The following is an 18,693-nucleotide window of genomic DNA, read 5'->3' on the forward strand; positions in this document are numbered from 1 at the left end:
GATATCCATAAAAAGTCTCGTTTAAAGTTTGCCACAAGCCACCTGGGAGACACACCAAACATGTGGAAGAAGGTGCTCTGGTCAGATGAAACCAAAATCAAACTTTTTGGCAACAATGCAAAACGTTATGTTTGGCGTAAAGGCAACACAGCTCATCACCCTGAACACACCATCCCCACTGTCAAACATGGTGGTGGCAGCATCATGGTTTGGGCCTGCTTTTCTTCAGCATGGACAGGGAAGATGGTTAAAATTGACGGGAAGATGGATGGAGCCAAATACAGGACCATTCTGGAAGAAAACCTGATGGAGTCTGCAAAAGACCTGAGACTGGGACGGAGATTTGTCTTCCAACAAGACAATGATCCAAAACATAAAGCAAAATCTACACTGGAATGGTTCACAAATAAACATATCCAGGTGTTAGAATGGCCAAGTCAAAGTCCAGACCTGAATCCAATCGAGAATCTGTGGAAAGAACTGAAAACTGCTGTTCACAAACGCTCTCCATCCAACCTCACTGAACTCGAGCTGTTTTGCAAGGAGGAATGGGCAAAAATTTTAGTCTCTCGATGTGCAAAACTGATAGCGACGTACCCCAAGCGACTTACAGCTGTAATCGCAGCAAAAGGTGGCGCTACAAAGTATTAACTTAAGGGGGCTGAATAATTTTGTACGCCCAATTTTTCAGTTTTTTTTTTTGTTAAAAAGGTTGGAAATATCAAATAAATTTCGTTCCACTTCATAATTGTGTCCCACTTGTTGTTGATTCTTCACAAAAAATTACAGTTTTATATCTTTATGTTTGAAGACTGAAATGTGGCAAAAGGTCAAAGTTCAAGGGGGCCGAATACTTTCGCAAGGCACTGTAATAGTGTGTATATATATTATATATATATATATATATATATAAATATAAAAGTTTATGTATATGTATGTAATAGTCCATGTACTTGTATCAGATTGCATCTTTCAGTTGCATGTAGCTTGTATGCACACTAAACATTAACAAAAATTGTATTTATTTCAGCACTTGTGAACTCAGTCCATTAATTTCCTCTCTTTTTTTTTCAGTCCATTAATTTCCTCTCTTTTTTTTCAGTCCATTAATTTCAACAGCAGTGTTCAAGGGCCCATACTGATTATTTTCGGAAGGGCCTGTCTTTCCATGGGTACCACGATGATATCTGAGGCGTGGGGCGAGAAGGAAACAGTTAGCAATCTCCATGTGTAATGTGGGATGTGAGTCACAGTTTCTATGTACGTATATTAGTTTCATTGCAGTTTCAGGTGGAAGTCTGAGCATGTCAAAGTGCGATCATGACTGACAAAATATTTACTGGATAACCGCATAAAACCGGAAGTGGCTGAGTGAGGCAGACTCCCTGTCTGGTATCGAACTTTTGTACAGCATTGCAGGATGAAAAAGTGAACACTTCTTGCATAAGAGATTCAGATTGCAGAGGGACAATGAAATACAGGAAATAAAGTAGTTTAAAACAGATTAATCACTGCTCTATTAATGTCAGACACTTTTTAGCACTTCAGAGACATTAAACAACCTCACATTCGCTCATAGAAAACTTATTGGCTTATGTCAGCTAAGAAATGCTTGTATATGTTGTGGAAGGGCAAAGACATTCCCAATGTTAAAATGTGGCTTGTTAGTGGTGAAGAAATTCAGATACAGTCACAGGAAAAAGTATTTGAACCCATTTGAATTACCTGGTGGCCCTGCGATGAACTGGCGACCTGTCCAGGGTGTACCCCGCCTTTCACCCGATGTCAGCTGGGTTTGGCTCCAGCCCCCGCGACCCTGTACTCAGGATAAGCGGTTGACGATGGATGGATGGATGGATGGATGGATGGATGGATTACCAGGATTTCTACATAAATTAGGCATAAAATGTGATCTGATCTTTATTTAAGTCACAAGAATGGACAAACACATTCTGCTTAAACTAATACCAGACAAACATTTATCTGTTTTCATGTTTTTATTGAACACACTGTGTAAACAGTCACAGTGCAGGGTGGAAAAAGTATGTGAACCCCTAGGCTAATGACTTCTCCAAAAGCTAATTGGAGTCCGGAGTCAGCCAACCTGGAGTCTAAGCAATGAGACGAGATTGGAGGTGTTGGTTAGAGCTGCCCGGTCCCATAAAAAAACACACACCAATTTTTATTTTGCTATTCTCATGAATTATTGCCTGATATGAACAAAAGAGCGATCAGAAGACCTAATATTACAGTTTTTTGCAACTGCTTACACACATTTTTAAAACTATGTCCCCTTTTTTCAAAACTCTACACTCAATTCCCCAAACTGCACACACAAAATGCAAAACGCCTCATATCTCATCTTCAAAATGACACACTGCATTTGAAATGCCATAAACGCATCTCAAAATGAAGTATTTGCATGAAATGGCAAACACTTTTTTCATAATAGTAAAATTTTGGACATACCGTGCACACACTTTCAGGCTTATGTGTACATTTCCAATGTTCTGGAGTGAAAGTAATCTGCTGAGAGGGGTTGGAAAGTACACTGTTAACACCAATCAAATGTTGAAACAGAAAATATTTATTTGGTGAAACATTACTTATCTAACAGTAGCACAGTGTTGTTTATAGTATAGACAACAAAACCAAAAGTATAATTTTTTAGAATAAAGAACACATGATGAATAAGTGTTCAAAACAGATAATCTGACCTTTGACCTATTTATAGGCCTATACTAAAGCAGTGATTGGTTAATGATCAGTTAAGTTTGTCCATGTGAGGAGTGGGTGTATGACCTGGTGATCGGTTGTGTTTGGAAAAGTAAAGCAAGTTACCTCCTGTTAGATTTTTGCGTCTAAGTTAGAGAATTGTGTGTAGTGTTTTGAAAAAAGTGTTTTATGCAACTGTAAACTGAGTGAAAGGCTGAGAAATAGCTTATAGTTTTGGACATTTGGTGTGCAGTTTGGCTATTTGCGTGGGATGTTTCAAAAATCGTGTAGAGATTTTGTGGCATCATCATGGCACCCTCTAATTCAGATTTGGAGAAGATGACAAACATTAATGCTTTTTGCTACCAAAATGTTGGTTGAAGATGTTTACCCCCCTTTTCTGTCTTAAAAAGAGAATGGTGTCTGTATTAGTTTTGTATATTCACTAATTATCTTCATGTTGCATTTGTGTATTCACCAATAATTCCTTTATTTGTATATTCACTAATGATTTGTGCATACTGGACTCCACTGTCATTAAAAATGTTTAAACAAACAAAATAAAGATAGATATAGAGTCGAATCAGATACAAAAAGGACAGAAAACAAGAGAATGAAACAAACTTGAGAAAACCACACAGAAATAAATCCACCAACTTTTAGCCAGATGAATGCCTCTGTTGTCCGCAACAACAATGACGTTACAGTTTTTTACAATTGCTTACACACTAAAATGTTATATAACACATTGTCAGTGAAACCTTACACTCAGGGAGTAAAACTACAGCCCAGACTTGCACAACTATAAGCACATTCTCAGCCTCACACCTTTTGCAAAACACTAGACACAGTGATTTGCAAAATACTAAACACACAGGCTACATTAGACACACAAATCTAACACAATGTCTCGTTTTTGCGATGTCAAGACATTGCTGTCTAAAATGGCACACCTGTGAACCAATTGATAAAACATTTCCATCAGGTGACAATTAGGTGCACAACTCTAAACTCACCAATCATGCGCAAGCACTATAAAAAGGTGGGTTGACATTCAGAGAGTTCAGCCCAACCTGAGCAAATATACTGTTGCAACAGTAATACGGACATTTTGACAAGACAACAGGTGAAATACAACTCATCTTTAGTGTCTACAGTACATTACAGTGTATTCAATCAATACAGTATATAGCCTACAGTATGCGGTACATCAGTACCCTATGGTATTTTTATATGTATATTGCTTGGTCTACAGGATTGAGGGTCGACCACATCAAGGAGGAAGAGGCCGAAAATTCTCTGAAGAACAAGAGAGAGCTATCATAAACATGGTTTTGGCCAATAACGTAATACACCTCAGAGAAATTCAAACAAACATCCTCAATGACAACACAGTGTTCAATAATGTTAATCAGTCTCCCTATCAACACGGGGGCGAATCCTTAAAAAACATCACATACAGATGAACCAATGCTACAAAGTGCCATTTGAACCAAATTTGGAGAGTAAAACATAGAGCTATTCTCAATGTGCCGGACCCGCATGGTGATAACATGTGATAACCACGTGTGCTGCCATCTCCCAGATTGGGTCCTCCACCGCCATGCCACATTGTGTCCTTACAGCATGGCCCACATAGTCAAATTTTTAGACAGACTACATCATCACAGCTGAAAACCAAATGGACGCAGAGCAGATGAGATATATTATCATCTGGAACAATGTATCTTTCCACCGATCTGCTCTGGTCCAAAACTGGTTTCATCAGCATCAACAATATATACTCCAATACCTCCCACCACACTTTCCCTTCCTTAACCCTATTGAGGAGGTTTTTTTCAGCATGGCGATGGAAGGTTCATGACCTCCAGCCTTATATCAGGATGCCCCTCAGTGAAGCTATGGAGGATTCCAGCAACCAAATAGATGCAGTATCTGTGCAACTCGGATTCGCCATTCAAGAAGATACTTCCTTCGCTGTCTTGCAAGAGAGGAAGTAGCCTGCGATGTGGACGAAATGCCAGATCCAGCCAGGCAAAGAGATAATTAGGTTTGTTTGTTTTTTGTACTGTACAGCACTGTACTTCATGCTTTCCACAATTGGTTTTGCTGAAAATAAATACATATCAGTATGCAGTACTGTGTGTGCTGTGTTTGGTCAATATATCCAATACTCTAACAATACTGTATCTCTGAAAAGGCAAATCCAGACTATTTCATCTGAAAATTGTTTAGAATATTAAATGTGTTTTAGATTGAGCATGGCAGTGTTTAACTGGTTCAAACAGAATTAGATCATTTGAACCGTGTGTGTGCCACACGGTGACAAAATCAGGTTTTTATAAATTATTGTATATTTCATTTTGCAAACTCTCTGAGGTGCTACTTGTGTGAATAGTAGTGTGAATTGTGTGTAGTGTTTTGACAAAATGAGCCCTGCTTTCAACATCATGCTTAAGCATTAAAAAAAACTGTAATCCGATCCTTGTGTCAGTTCATAATCAGCCCCCATTTAAGAAGGCATACTGAATTCTGTGAATGATCCACCTCAGCACTGTCCCGTTACTGTGTAAATAAACCTGTATTATCACAGCACCATATGGCACATATCCAATAAGGAACATTACAGATGCATTTATTTAGTTATCCTCTTTAAAATGTTGGAATCATTTTGTTAATCAGAGCATCTAAGTTGTTTGTTGGCTCCTGTGTGGTCATGATTCAGGGGTGTCCTCTGGTCCAGTTTACTGTTTTCAGGCCCTGAGTGGCAGCTTCTCCTCCAGAGGTCTGTCAGCACAGGCAGAGGTCCAACACTCTGTGTACTGGCCTTTGGTTTACACAAGCCATAGCCTTGAAACAAACAAGAGCAACAGAGGCGAGGTTTGTGAAATAGAAAGTTGCATACCCTAGTGGAAAAAAAGTTCATGTAAAAAAAAAATTGTGATAATGATACGATGTCCAAACTGTTTTTTTTTGTTTAGCTAAGGATTTTATGCAATATGCAAAATTACGGTGTTATACAGGCTATATTATATATAATATGAGAACAAACCAATTAAATGGCTTGAATTTGAAGCCAAACATAAAAAACACACATGCACTGACACAACACAAGCTTTGCCATCATGTTGAACGTTACTGTTGGCTATGAAGCACATTTTGTCACTCATAGCAACTTTAATATGAAGTCAGTACATGCTCCTAAAATGTTTGTAATCAAGCTCAACTACATGAACACTGTCAGATGAACCCACCGTGTACTGGGAACAGCCAACGTCCCTGTGCAAATACGCTTATCTTGCCACTGTCCCTGATATTTTGAATCTTATCTCTAAACACAGCCAGTGGTGAATATGTAACACATTTACTCTGAAGTATGGAAACGTGTTTGGATGTCTGTGTGTTTGCATAATGTGTCTGTTCTGTCTCACACAGCTGCTGCCACAGTGCAACAAAGGGCCTCTGTTGGCCACTGTTATTGTTGGGTAATATTTAATTTTCCATTCAGTTTGACTGTGTGTGTGTGTGTGTGTGTGTGTGTGTGTGTGTGTTTAAAGGGAAGCATGAGTTGATGTGCAAAATGAAATATTGAGACACAGAGAGAGAATGTCATGCCTGTCATTTTATCATGAGGAGATAACTGTAGTACCATGCCATGTCTTTTAAAAATTTAAATTAAAATCTATTTTAATGTCATATACAGTATGCACCATATTAGTTGTCTGCCGGTCCTCTGAGGTCTGTATCTGCCACAGCCTTATGTTGCCTTGAGACTGATCGCTATGACACTTTAAATAATTCATGAAAACACACAAAGTCCTCCGGAAATAAGGGGTTCTTAGCAACCTTAGAGGGAGTTATTCTACATGGAAAACATACACTGTGTTGGTATTTATCAGGTTGATTCATACATTTTGTTTTTATACTCGACACATTTAAATTTGACTCATTACTCATTTTAAGGCACTCAGAATTTTTCCTATTCAGTATGGTGTAGGCAGCTTTTAGACCACAATTTAGAGATTTTTAAAATTAGCGTTAGTTAGATAGATAGATAGATAGATAGATAGATAGGTAGGTATTTTATAGAGTGTTGCAGTACATAAAATAAAAAGTAAATTCACAGTTACTAAACACGAACACCTTACACATGTATGACTACTACTATGCTACTATACATTAAAAGAAATAAAAAAGGCTTAAAGATATGTCTCTCCGACTTGGCATCTGAATGTTTGAAGAAGCATTCAGATCCTTTATTTAAGTACTGTAAAAAGAAATAATTTATTAAAAGTCCTGCTGCAGTAAAATTATAAGATTATCAGAAAAGTTTACTTAAAGTATCAAATTAACAGTATTTGCTCTGGAAAAAAAAAAGGCCCCTGTGACATATATTATACATTACATTACATGACATAATGCATTCTTTGGGATGGTGATGCATTATTGTGTAAGCACCACGTGGAACTACTTATAATAATAATAATAATAACTTACAATTAATCCGGTGGTTCCCAACCCAGAAGTCAGGCCCCCTCCAAAGAGTCACAAGATGAATCTGAGGGTCATGAGATGATTAATGGGAGAGGAAAGAAGACAAATGTTTTCATACACAAATTGATATTGGTTTTTTCTTTTTTAATTTTCTGCAATCTTTCCTTTTTTTGTGAAATATTGGATAATTTTACATTTTTGGTCTCTGAGCAGTTGTTTAAATGAAACCGACTCAACAAGGTGCCCCGACTGCTTTCTTGAATGGTGTCACAAGCTAAGAATGTTGAGAACAGCTGGTTTAATCTTTAACAATGTGTTGTACTTTATGCTTATCATGTGCATTTTATGTGCAATCTTAATCTGAAAAGTAATTATTTCTGATTATTATAACTCATGAATTAATGTAGTTGGTGTAGGTTGAACTATTTTGTATCTGACTGCGACTAATTACTGATTATTTTCATTCGTTATATGAGAAATGTTGTAACAATTGCTCTAAGCCAAAAGTGACACATTCACAATGCTTGCTTTGTCAGTCCAAACCTCAAATTGATTAAAATGCATTAAAATAATCAAAAGGAAAAGCAGCAAATCTTCACATTTGTGAAGCTGAAACCAATAAATGTTTTTACATTAACAATTACTTTAAAAAATTCCAATATAGTTGCCAATTACTTTTCTGTCAGTTAACTAATGTACAACGTGTACTTGTGTAAACTGTTGAGTATATACAAAACGTCTCTCTGAGATGTAGTGGAGTAGAAGTAGAAAGTCGCATTAAAAGAAAATTCTCGAGTAAAGTACAAATACCTCTTATTTGTAATTAAGTGCAGTACTTGCGTAAATGTACTTAGTTACTGTCCACAACTGCTCATAACACACACACACACACACACACACACACACACACACACACAAATGATGAACTTTATGAATGATTTTTCACATAAATAAGTATTTCATTATAGAATAACACATTTTCACTTTATTGAATGCACTAAATTATGTAACAAGGATGAATCTGAAATGCAGACATTTGCTTCATTATCCTTGATTTTTTTCTATATTATTGCATAGTCATAAAAAAAAACTTGAAACAAAAACGTATTCCTAAAATTTCAGTGGTGAAATACAGTTTTTCTCAATTGTTCACACAGTAACACTGTTACTGAAACAATGATCCCCAACCTGTAATTCATGTACCAACCCCTTGAACCTATTCTGCTAAAGCTTTACACTCAGACTGCAGTTCTAAACCACCTTGGTGAAAACACTACACATACTGTAGTTCACTATGCACATAGATGTAAATAATAATGATAAAATCTAGCCTACTTAAACATTATGCAAAGATTTTCTATATTTCAGTCTGGTTTCTGCAGAAATGCAGGACACTGGCCATCATTCTGTTTTGAATGTGTTTTGAACAGTTTTGAACACAGGGTATTATAGTAGCCTATACAGTACAAATATAGTGTTAAACAGGGAGTGAAGTAGTAATGAAAAAAAGAGTTCATGGATTTAGGAGACAGTGGTCATTGAATGCATTTTGTGTGAAAGCTATGAAAAACGAATTCACACATACACTTCTGTTTCGCTGACTGTTTGAACAGTTTTGGCCATGTGACTGCAGTTTTGACCAATGCGGGTTAGTAACTAGATAAAACTGTAAATGCTACACCACCAGAGCTGCCAGTTGAAAATGAAAGCAAAATCAGGAGAAAGTGTTGTTTTGTGGGGAGTGGTTGCCGTGTGCTACTGTGTTATCACCAGCCTGGGTAAGGGAAAGGGGAGGGGAGGAGAAGAGGAGAGGAGGGGTTACACAAACCCAGTCCCGCAGAACATCCTGCAAACACGTCTCGGAACAAAACTCTGTGCAGTTGCCCCTCACTGCGAGCCGTCGCGCGCATCGCCTACTGCCCCCGCCGGGATGGCTCGTTGTTTGACCTCCACAGAAGTCCCGACACTATAGAAAAAGTCTTCCAGTTTATTGTTGTGTAGCTCACTCTGCAGCTCGCTTCCCCCGCTGGACTTATGTGTTCATGTTTGGGCTCGCGGCGGTGGGACATCCGGAATGGGGAATCCGTAGGAGGAGACGACGCTCGCTGGTGTGCTGTTGGTAAATAGAGCGCGAACGCACCAAAGCGCGCCGCGCGCAACCCCCCCACACACTCTCACACCGAGACTGCGCACGAGATGGACTTCAAGAAGACAAAATTTGGAAGGTAATATTTCCTTCTCTTAGGAAAGTCGGATTGCTGATATCTGGCACCATGTTTTTTCATGTGTGACAGACTCTGTGCATCCATGCGCACTGACGCTCTGGCACTGGGACAGTTGAGAGAGATGTTATAGATTAGTTTGTGTGTTTGTAAGAGAGAGAGAGAGAGAGAGAGAGAGAGAGAGAGAGAGAGAGAATAAGCATGTGTATTTCACTTACACATAATCTGCCATAATTTCAATCATTCATATCTAGTTCATCCCCTTACCAGCACTCTTTAATTCTAACCAAAGTTACGTGAAACCATTTAACCATCATCAGTATAGTGAGCTGCTGTTGAATGCATCTAATACAACATGACTCTCTACAACGAGGACCTGCAACTTTGACCGTTACGGCTCTGACTACAGCGTTTAACATCTACAACGTCACAAAAAGAGGAGCTACAAGAAGCCGTGTTAGATTCTTGTTCAGCTCACGTTTATTTACATGTCCGCTCTGGTTTAATCATTTCAGACACGCCAACTATAACTGCAGACAGGCGGCTCGCAGATATATTTAGAATACGTCAGAAACTATAGTTTAGCGGCTCATTAATGTTAGCGCTCCTCCACTGATAAACACGGCATTAACTTTGTGGCTAATTTAGCAACGGGCAGCGTGAGCTGCTGTAATGTTACGTGATTTTAGAGAATATTTAGAAGTGATGAACTAGGGACAAATGTGGACCGTTCACTAGAACAGCCACACTATTTGAAATAAATGTACAGTTACGTTTGTCCAGCAGCGTACGTTAGCTTTCAACACCCAACTACTGTAACATTAAACTGCTGTGAGCTGGTAGGAAGCCGGGAGATGGCAGTGAAAAACGGCAGGAGTCATGAATGCTTTCAGGAGAGGAGATGTGACTGGGTCTGTTTTTATTGTAATTATTAAAGTCATGAAATTAACTTTATAAAAGACTGACTCACCACTCACACAGCACTCTGCGTGTTTCTAAATGCTGTGTGTAAGTTCCGGTGTTACGCTGAGTTTTGCCTGTCTACCGAGAATTGCTTGCACCTTTAAATACTGCTTTTAAACGCTATAATATTCTTTGTGGGGTTCATCAATGGTGATAAATGATTCGAAGTATATATTTTATGAACGTTTACAGTCTTTTATATTTTAATACACTTAGCAGAAGTGCCATTCCTTGACATTCAGTAAATATATGTGGGGATAACCGTGTTTGATCAATGAGCACAGCAAAGTGTCTGAAAAGGACTTAAAGAGGTGGATGCATAATTCGGTAGAACAGATGTTTTTGGCTACCTGCCGAGATTTGCATCCACCTCTTTACATAACGGACCGTTATCACCCGCGAGGTGCATGCAATTCTTGGCAGGCAGGCAGAATTTGGCACAACACCTAAACTCCGGTCAGCTGATTGTTTTCTTCTGTGGTTTTGGTGGTGAGACAGTGTAGTTAACAGGGGAGCTGCAGCTGGTCGCCCTCTGGTGGGCAAACTAGCCAACATCCATGACATGAGTGAAGGATCTGACTCTAGGTTTCTTTTTTAATAGTCATATCTGCTGTTATAACCGGCCGATGCCGATTAAATGCAATTAGCTCATATCGACTGATAATATCGGGCGGGCTCTAGTGTGTACACATGAATTGATGCAGAGCAGGTGACAGGTGAAACACTTGAGTTGAGTTGATGACAACTAGCTACATTACTTAGTGCTGAAATACAACAGTTGTGTTCTGTCGGGAGACACAGTTACATAAAACAACAGTGACAAAACAAGGGGTGTGACAATTCACCCAATCCACGGTTCTGTTCAGTGTTTCCTCTAGGATTTTTTTCAGCAGCGGGGCAGGACAAACAGCACCCCCTCCCCTGAGAAAATACTCACACTTCACAAAACAAGTAAACTTCAGTGTTTCCCCTAGGATGGAGTTGTAGCAGCGGAGGTGAAACAAAATTTTTGTCTGAATATAAAACCCCAACACAACATTGCTCTTGTGTCCATGAGCATGCGATGCGCCGTAGCATAGCTTAAAACTACAGTGTTTTCCCAGTTTAATGTGAGCTTTAGATGAATGTTTTGGTGTTGGTCGGGGGTTTGGAGGTGCTCCCCAAGAAAATTTGATGTTTTCCAATGAAAAATATGTAATTTCACATCATATTGGGCCATTATTTTCACCATATCGCTGAACAAATAGTTGAAAAAGTTAGAGCAGATAATAAACAAACAACACCCAAAGATCAGTCGACTGGAGGAACTACAACCTTTAGATCTGGAGAAAGTAATTTGTTGCTCCACAGTGATTTTACAGTAATGGCACAGCATGTTTTGGACATAACCCCTAAGCCTTAACGGCAGGAAAGCCCTGTTAATATGACCTCAGAATCATTATAGATACGACTGTTCATGTTTGCCTTGTGTCTTCATTTTACAGCTTCTGACATTTATCTGTATACATTAACATAAAAAATAGGCAACATGAGAAACCTCCTCACTTCTGAGGTGCATTTTATTTGCACATTAAAATCCAAAAAGAAACGTCTACTCATTAGCTTAAAAGGACTAGTTTGCATCACTAATTAGCTTTACTAACCTCAGCTCCTCCAGTCACCTCGTCCTTTCTTGTCCAAAACCACTTTTTCAGACTGAAAACCAAAAAATAATTTAATCAGTCTGTACAGGACAGAGCAGCAGGCTACGTCAGTTTAGTCTAAGTTTGTACCCGATGTTCTCAACATTGGACAAGCACGCAGTAATAAAATACAGCTTCCAGTTACTTTATATAAATTGAACTAATGTTAAGTTACATAGCAGCTCTGTAGCTGCTGTAGAAGCTTTCCTGCTCAGCTGCGCAGTCTGAAGGGGAGGGGAGATGTTAGCTAACTTAGCGCTAACCGACTTCACTTTTCCAGCAGGTGGGAAACAACAGACTTTTCTTGGTGTTGAGAAGCTGATACACTGTAACAGACACCGTACATTTACTGCCAGAATATTTTCCTCCGCTCGTGTTCACCGTCACTTTCTGCCACTTGGACAATCAAACACTCGCTACGCACCTCTCGATTCAGAGTTATGCTGCTCTTATAAAACCATCTGTCACGTATGTTCTGCATAGAACGAGGAGAGGAAGCGAGCCGAGCATTGAGTGCTGCAGTGAAAACATTTGTAGCGCATAGTTTAATGATCGTGGGAAATTTTAGTAGTGGCTGAATGCATATAGGGGAAACACTGCTGTTCATAACTTTTTTTGTGGTGTTAGTTTCGGTATTGATCCACATGTGCTGCACTTGAAAACTGAATCACTGGTGAGTTTATTAAACACGACGACTTTATGAAACGTACTGCTGATGGAGAAAGTCAGCAGAGACACATACAGGGAGAGAGAGACAGAAAGAGGCCGTGAGAGACCAGAGGTGCAGGGAAGTAATGTGCGCTAGTGTGGGGAGAAGAGAAGAGGAGCAGATTCACGTAGTAAATAAACACTAAAAAATGGAGAATGACCTACAGTCAATACAAATACGATATACACTGCTCTTTGATTTTGTCATGTCGAGTTTAAAGTCATGATATTTATAACTTGAGTCTGACTCGAGTCCAAGTCATGTGAATAAAGTCCACACCTCTGCTATACTGTTTGGCCATGTATTTGCTCTCTGTGAGTGAATACAAATTCATAATCTGAGCTGTTGAAACCTACTCTGAGTGGAGGATATGCTTGGAATCTGCTTTTTGGAAGCCAGCACAGGAGGCTCTTGGGGTTTGGGTTCTGTATTAACCAGGGGAGCTGTGTTCGTCATCTACAATCAAACAAATGCAATAACATTACCAAAACAGGAGAAATGCAGACATTCATCTGATGTGAATATGTACACATAAATAGAACATTTTATATAGAACGGTTTTATACTTTTATACTCCTTGCCTGAGCCTCAGATGCATCTTCCTCTTCAGTTTTCTTCTTCTTTTTCCTCTTCTTCTTTGATTTGGCTGCTCCACCAGAGGGATCCTCAGTGCCCTTCTCTTCCTCTGATACCTGCCATTACAAACACAAAACATTCATATCATTTGAAAATTAGGCAGAAAGAAATTAGGAGGTACATTATGGGATGGACACCACCTCAATATATGAATCAACAAAGATGTTCTGTTGTTGATGCTTCTGATTTGGCAAATGTTGTGTTGCTTCCTCAATGATGTGCCGAAAAAAAAATCAAGGCAATAAACTCCAGTATACAACAAGCCTTCTTTAAATGTTGTAAAGACTTTTGGGACTTGCATAGCGATAATTTAGAAATGTACAATAGGTGTAATTAGGAGGTGGAGGACAAGGGTGTTGTAACCCTCAGGGTATGTTGCCATATAAAATTATGTATTTTTATTTTCGGTGTCTTTGTGGAACCATCAGTTTTTTAAATTTAGACTTTCAATTATGTCACCACCTGCTAAAATAGCCACTCAACATGTAAGCTCAAGTTTGAACACTGCCACTACTGCTTTTTTCTTCTAGCAATACCACCTCTGCCCAGCAGATGGCTGAGTTGGACACAATTTTTATGGCCCGAGCATGAAACACTTGGTGAAACCTTGTTGGGGATGGGCTGTTCCTTTGGTGGAAGTGCTGGTGTCACCAACACAGGGGGCTCTTCGTAGTTTCCCCAGTGCTCTGCTGGGGCATTCCAGTCTGAAGTGGGGTCCGCTGCTGCCATCCCATCTAAAAGAATTCACAGACAGGATCACAGTTAGATTATTACAAATTCAAACGGATATGCATGTCGAGGTATGGATACTTTCGCATCCCACAAAATCAAAACGCATTTAATTTTAAGATTGCGATTAGGCTTTATCTCACAAAACCACTGGCAGCTTTTACATTTTTTTTAAAGAGGTGGTATTATGCTTTTTGGCTTTTCCCCTCTCCTTTATTGAGTTATATATCTTTTTTGTGCATGTAATAGGTTTGCCAAGTGAAAAAGCGGGTCCACCCCAAAGGGAGTTCCCATATAACACCGGTGGAAAAACACTGAGCTGCAGCACACCTCTCCTCTCCCTTCCAAACACTAGCTACCCTCCAGGCAGTCAATGGGCATAAAGTTGTTACTGTGATGTAGAGACAGAGCTCAGTTATAAGTTTATGGATGAAAAATACTTTTGTTATAGATTAATAACTCACCACTCTGAAACTCTTGCTCCAGTCCATGTAGCCTACAGCTGAACTGAAGCTGTTTACCTTCTTTTGGCTGACCCGCCCTTCTCTGCTTCTGATTGGCTAGTAGTCCTTAACTAGGAACTGTGCAGGTGCAACTCCCAACAAAGATCATTTAGAGACAAGATGCATCACTCCAGAGCTAAAACAAAGGCTTCACACACAGAGTGAAAAGAGGAGCTGCAGCAATATGCAGTATGAAAGAAAAATGTTGTTTTTTGAAAATTAAACCATATAAACCTATTCTGGTACAACCCCTAAATAGGATTTTGAACCTAAATATGAGCATAATACCACCTCTTTAATGATCCAGAATTATTAAGAAGGTTGTGTTACATGAAATGGGGTGCTGAAATACTCACTGAGTCCAGACCATTCATCCTCAACATCAGGGTGGCTCTGCCACCGCAATTCAATTGAATTTGATATTGGATCTAAGAGAGACAGGTAGTGGGAAAGTGAGGTAAAAAAAAAAAAAGTGAGTGGGTCATAAAAGCTGGCACTTAATCACAACAACCAACCTGTGGTGTTTCGTCCCAGCATGGAGAAGGACACAGGGTTGAGGTCAGCCTTTATGCGGCTATCAATGCCACTCCATGCTGCTGGAGAGAGTAACAAAAACACAGATTATATGGCTGGAATGTTGCTCTGGCAAACAAACAGTGGAGCTCAGATTTGTCAACATTGCACATGTTCTACTGGAGTCGGCACTAAATGGAGTCATCAAGGACTACCTTCATATCTTCCTAAAACCAGTGTGCTGTCACCCAGTTACAGTATAGAAATACCTTCCACAGTTGACATTTCACAAGGAGGACAAGGGTGTTGTAACCCTCAGGGTATGTTCCCATATAAAATTGTATTTTAATTATTATATAATTTTACTGTAGCTACCCTCAAAATTGTTGTTTCATTTCAAATGCAACGTGCTGAGTTGAGGCAAGACATTAAAAAAACCTCACTGTCCCACTGTTTACATATTGAGTTGTAGATTCTGCCGTGTTATACTCCACTATCAATATTATTTAAAGGTCTATGCAGGTCAAGGTGGTACCTTGTGTCTCCTGTGCCCAGGACTGACGTTTAGGTGGGGCTCTGTAATGTGTAGCCGTGGTAATGGCACTCCACTTGGTTCCCTCCATAGCATCCATCGCACCTGAGATCTTCAAAGTAGTATCTGTCCAACCTCCACCATTGACTGAAGGCTCCTCTCTCCAGCTGCAGGACACTGTGGAGATATTAGGGAAGGCAGGGAATCAGATTGGCCATTTTGTCAGTCAGTGACAACCTTCAGTCTAGCAAATTCTGTATTTTAGAGTTAAGACTAAAATCGTTGACTACAAAACCATCGTTTACAGGCCTGTTCAGTTACTACACCCAGGCAGACACCTTTATGTCTACCCTCCATCTTATCTCGATACCAGAGCAGACTTCACTCAGGACAATAAAGATAAAGAAATAACGAAAAAGCAAGCTATTAAATAGTTTCCCCATCTCAGTCACACAAAATAATGATTTAGCTTTGTCTTTACCAGCTCCACTGGCTGCATCCCCCTTCCCACTGGATCTTGAATGCAGGGACTCTGAAACAATGTGGGGAGAAAGTATGCTTAAATAACATGCATTACAACTAGCTAATAATTGTTAAAACAAGTGAACTGTTAACATCAAGGTGCTACATATATGCTGAGCCCTGTAAACACTGAATGTTAAATAAATGTTTGGGCACAAGCCTTCGATTACTTCTCTATCTTTGAGTATCACACCAATCCCCACATTTCCTGGATAAATACCATGGTTTCCTCTTTTCTTCTTGGTGTTGGTAGGAGCTGTGGCTACAGGTGCCTCCACATTGGTCTTTGGCGCCTCCCCCCCTCCTGGGCTACCAGAGTCCCCAGAGCCCTTCTCCTTCCGACGCTGCTGCTTCTTCTCTCGGTTACTGACTTTGGTCTCCCATGCACCTAATCACAGAAAAACAACATCAAATGTTTAGGGGACTTTTTGTGTGCAAGGCAATGAAAAATAAGTATTTTAGATGACTGACTGCAGATGAAATTGGGTTGATTATTTAACCGAGAGGCGGTCTACAACAGGAAAACTGAATGATATATGTAGAAAGCCAATCAAAACAAGAGATTTCAAGTAGGTTATAATAAATACAGTGCTGAGGCAAATTCTTATCAACTGTGTTGATGTAGCAATCAAGTATTGTAGTTGTTGTAAAATATGAGGGCCATGTACTGGGTAAAATGGATTTTTTAGTTGTTTTAGTAAAACAGAAGTTTGAAATTTCCCCCTACCACAGTTGAGTCTTACCATCATCAGGTTCTTTCCCATCATTTGTCGACACATGCTGGACTGGTTTCAGATCCGTTTTGGTTTTCTTCTTGTTCTTTTTCACCTGCACTGGGGCCTGTACCTCATGCACCTGTGGATAAAGAGAAATAAAAGCTATATTGAAGTAATGTATGAGGTTACAAAAAGGTTATACTAATGGAAATCATGTAACTCTGTCTTCTGAAGACATGCCACTCTGGCAATGTTTGAAAAGGAGAGACAGTGGGGTTTTAGAAATTTTTCACCACTAACAAAACTGTCTCATAATACTTGTGTGGCTTCTCAAACATACCTTATCGGTTTTAATCTGTGAGGCTAGCTTGGCGACAGTCACTTTAACATCCTCCTGAGCTACAGCCACTGGTTGTCCATTGGACTGAGTCTTCCGGGGGAGTAAGAAAGACATCAGATAAACAACATGACGTTGATGATCCAGTAGTACAGAAAACATTAAACTTACCTAAAGTCTGATCACCCAAGGTGAATCTTTAAAATACAATAACGTTATACCTAGATTCCCAGCAAACATCACAAATGTATAATCAAATTGCTACATGCACACATGTTTCTTATGCTTCAGGTGTTATCGCAACATCTGGCTAACGATAATACTTTAGCTAGCTGGCACTGTCATTAATTGCTTGTCAGTTGGTATACAAATAAGTTAGCTAGTTAGCATCGCTTTCTATACAAGACATCATGATTCAGTGTATATTCAGCTAACTGGTTTATTTTTGTCATTTTCAACGTTAAGTGGGGCACATAATTGTCCCTAAATAACACAATTTGCGTTGTGTAAACAAAGCAGGCTGTAAAGCTACCAATAGTTAGATAGTCCGTGGTGTAGGACATAGTTAGCTAACTAACGTTAAACTTAACAGATTTGTTTGATAAAAGGACACGTCTAAAGCTAGCTAACGCTAACTGAGTGAACACTGTCGTTTAGCATTGTTTCTAGACACACCAGTGAGTAACGTTGACGTTAGACGCAGTTGTTGACCCGCCGTGATTCAACAGCTCGTAAACGCTGGCTACGGTACCTTTTCAAGCGTTTTCTTTTTGTTCCTCTTCTTCTGTTCTTCTGGTTTGGCAGTTTTAGTTAAATTGGCCTTATCAGGCTCACAGCTGCCTTTGGTGGCCGGGGAACCCCGCTTTTTCCCGACGAGCAGTCCGCCACAGACGGCGGCCCAGGACAGACAGAGTAAAAGCAGCAGAGCCACCGCGGCCGTAAACAGGATAACCCACGTCGGGTACAGCTCGGGCTTCAGACCCAAATCCACCCCGAACTGAGCCTGAACATATCCTTGTCCTGAAGACAGGACATGCTTCAGATGGCTGGAAAGCAGTTCTGCTTTTTCCAGCGCAAAACCTTGAAAGTCCCCAGCCATCTTTCCAAATCGCTAAAAGACTAGCTGTTAGCTAGCATTACCAGCATCCGTATGCTAACGGAGGAGTGGCTAATCTAATCTGACCGTTGGGAGAAATATCAGTAAAACTACATTTCGCAGTACATAAATTCTTCTTTATCCTGACCGTTTGGCAGGCAACAATACTAGCTAGATTCAGGGATTTGGCCATACCTAAATCATGAAGTTAAACCACGTTTACAGCTAAGCTCCCACATTTGGAAATAAGGCTGCTGAATGAAGTTGGCTCTCTGATGGCTGTACGATGCATGACAAATACAATTTAAATAACGTTACAATAAA

General features: G+C 39.7%; 1 protein-coding gene and 1 long non-coding RNA gene across 8 annotated transcripts in view; both read right to left on the reverse strand.

Moving 5' to 3' along the window:
* The window catches only part of mtdha (metadherin a), a 23,453-nt gene extending 4,823 nt beyond the window's left edge, over positions 1-18,630 (reverse strand). For 2 of the 7 annotated variants that reach the window (XR_006826270.1, XM_046058075.1), the window contains exons 1-12: positions 18,025-18,630; positions 17,277-17,366; positions 16,964-17,075; positions 16,441-16,608; positions 16,180-16,230; positions 15,702-15,875; positions 15,169-15,249; positions 15,010-15,081; positions 14,028-14,155; positions 13,352-13,477; positions 13,142-13,241; positions 12,038-12,089 (exon numbers count right to left, since the gene is read on the reverse strand). Coding sequence is in view for 6 of the 7 variants with exons in the window: in XM_046058075.1 (XP_045914031.1) it covers positions 12,085-12,089; positions 13,142-13,241; positions 13,352-13,477; positions 14,028-14,155; positions 15,010-15,081; positions 15,169-15,249; positions 15,702-15,875; positions 16,180-16,230; positions 16,441-16,608; positions 16,964-17,075; positions 17,277-17,366; positions 18,025-18,372 (1,455 nt within the window). In the remaining variant the exon portion in view is untranslated. The remainder of the gene's footprint in view (positions 1-12,037; positions 12,090-13,141; positions 13,242-13,351; positions 13,478-14,027; positions 14,156-15,009; positions 15,082-15,168; positions 15,250-15,701; positions 15,876-16,179; positions 16,231-16,440; positions 16,609-16,963; positions 17,076-17,276; positions 17,367-18,024) is intronic. The other 5 variants (XM_046058076.1, XM_046058073.1, XM_046058072.1 and 2 more) reach the window with 5 other exon arrangements.
* Positions 5,335-9,476, reverse strand: LOC123976170. The gene is made up of 3 exons (XR_006826271.1): positions 9,038-9,476; positions 7,213-7,273; positions 5,335-5,565 (listed from the first exon to the last, which is right to left on the reverse strand). It is a non-coding gene; the product is annotated as an uncharacterized LOC123976170 (long non-coding RNA).
* Positions 18,631-18,693: the final 63 nt, after the last annotated feature.

Source organism: Micropterus dolomieu, linkage group LG09, assembly GCF_021292245.1.
Source record: "Micropterus dolomieu isolate WLL.071019.BEF.003 ecotype Adirondacks linkage group LG09, ASM2129224v1, whole genome shotgun sequence".
Lineage (NCBI taxonomy): Eukaryota > Metazoa > Chordata > Actinopteri > Centrarchiformes > Centrarchidae > Micropterus > Micropterus dolomieu.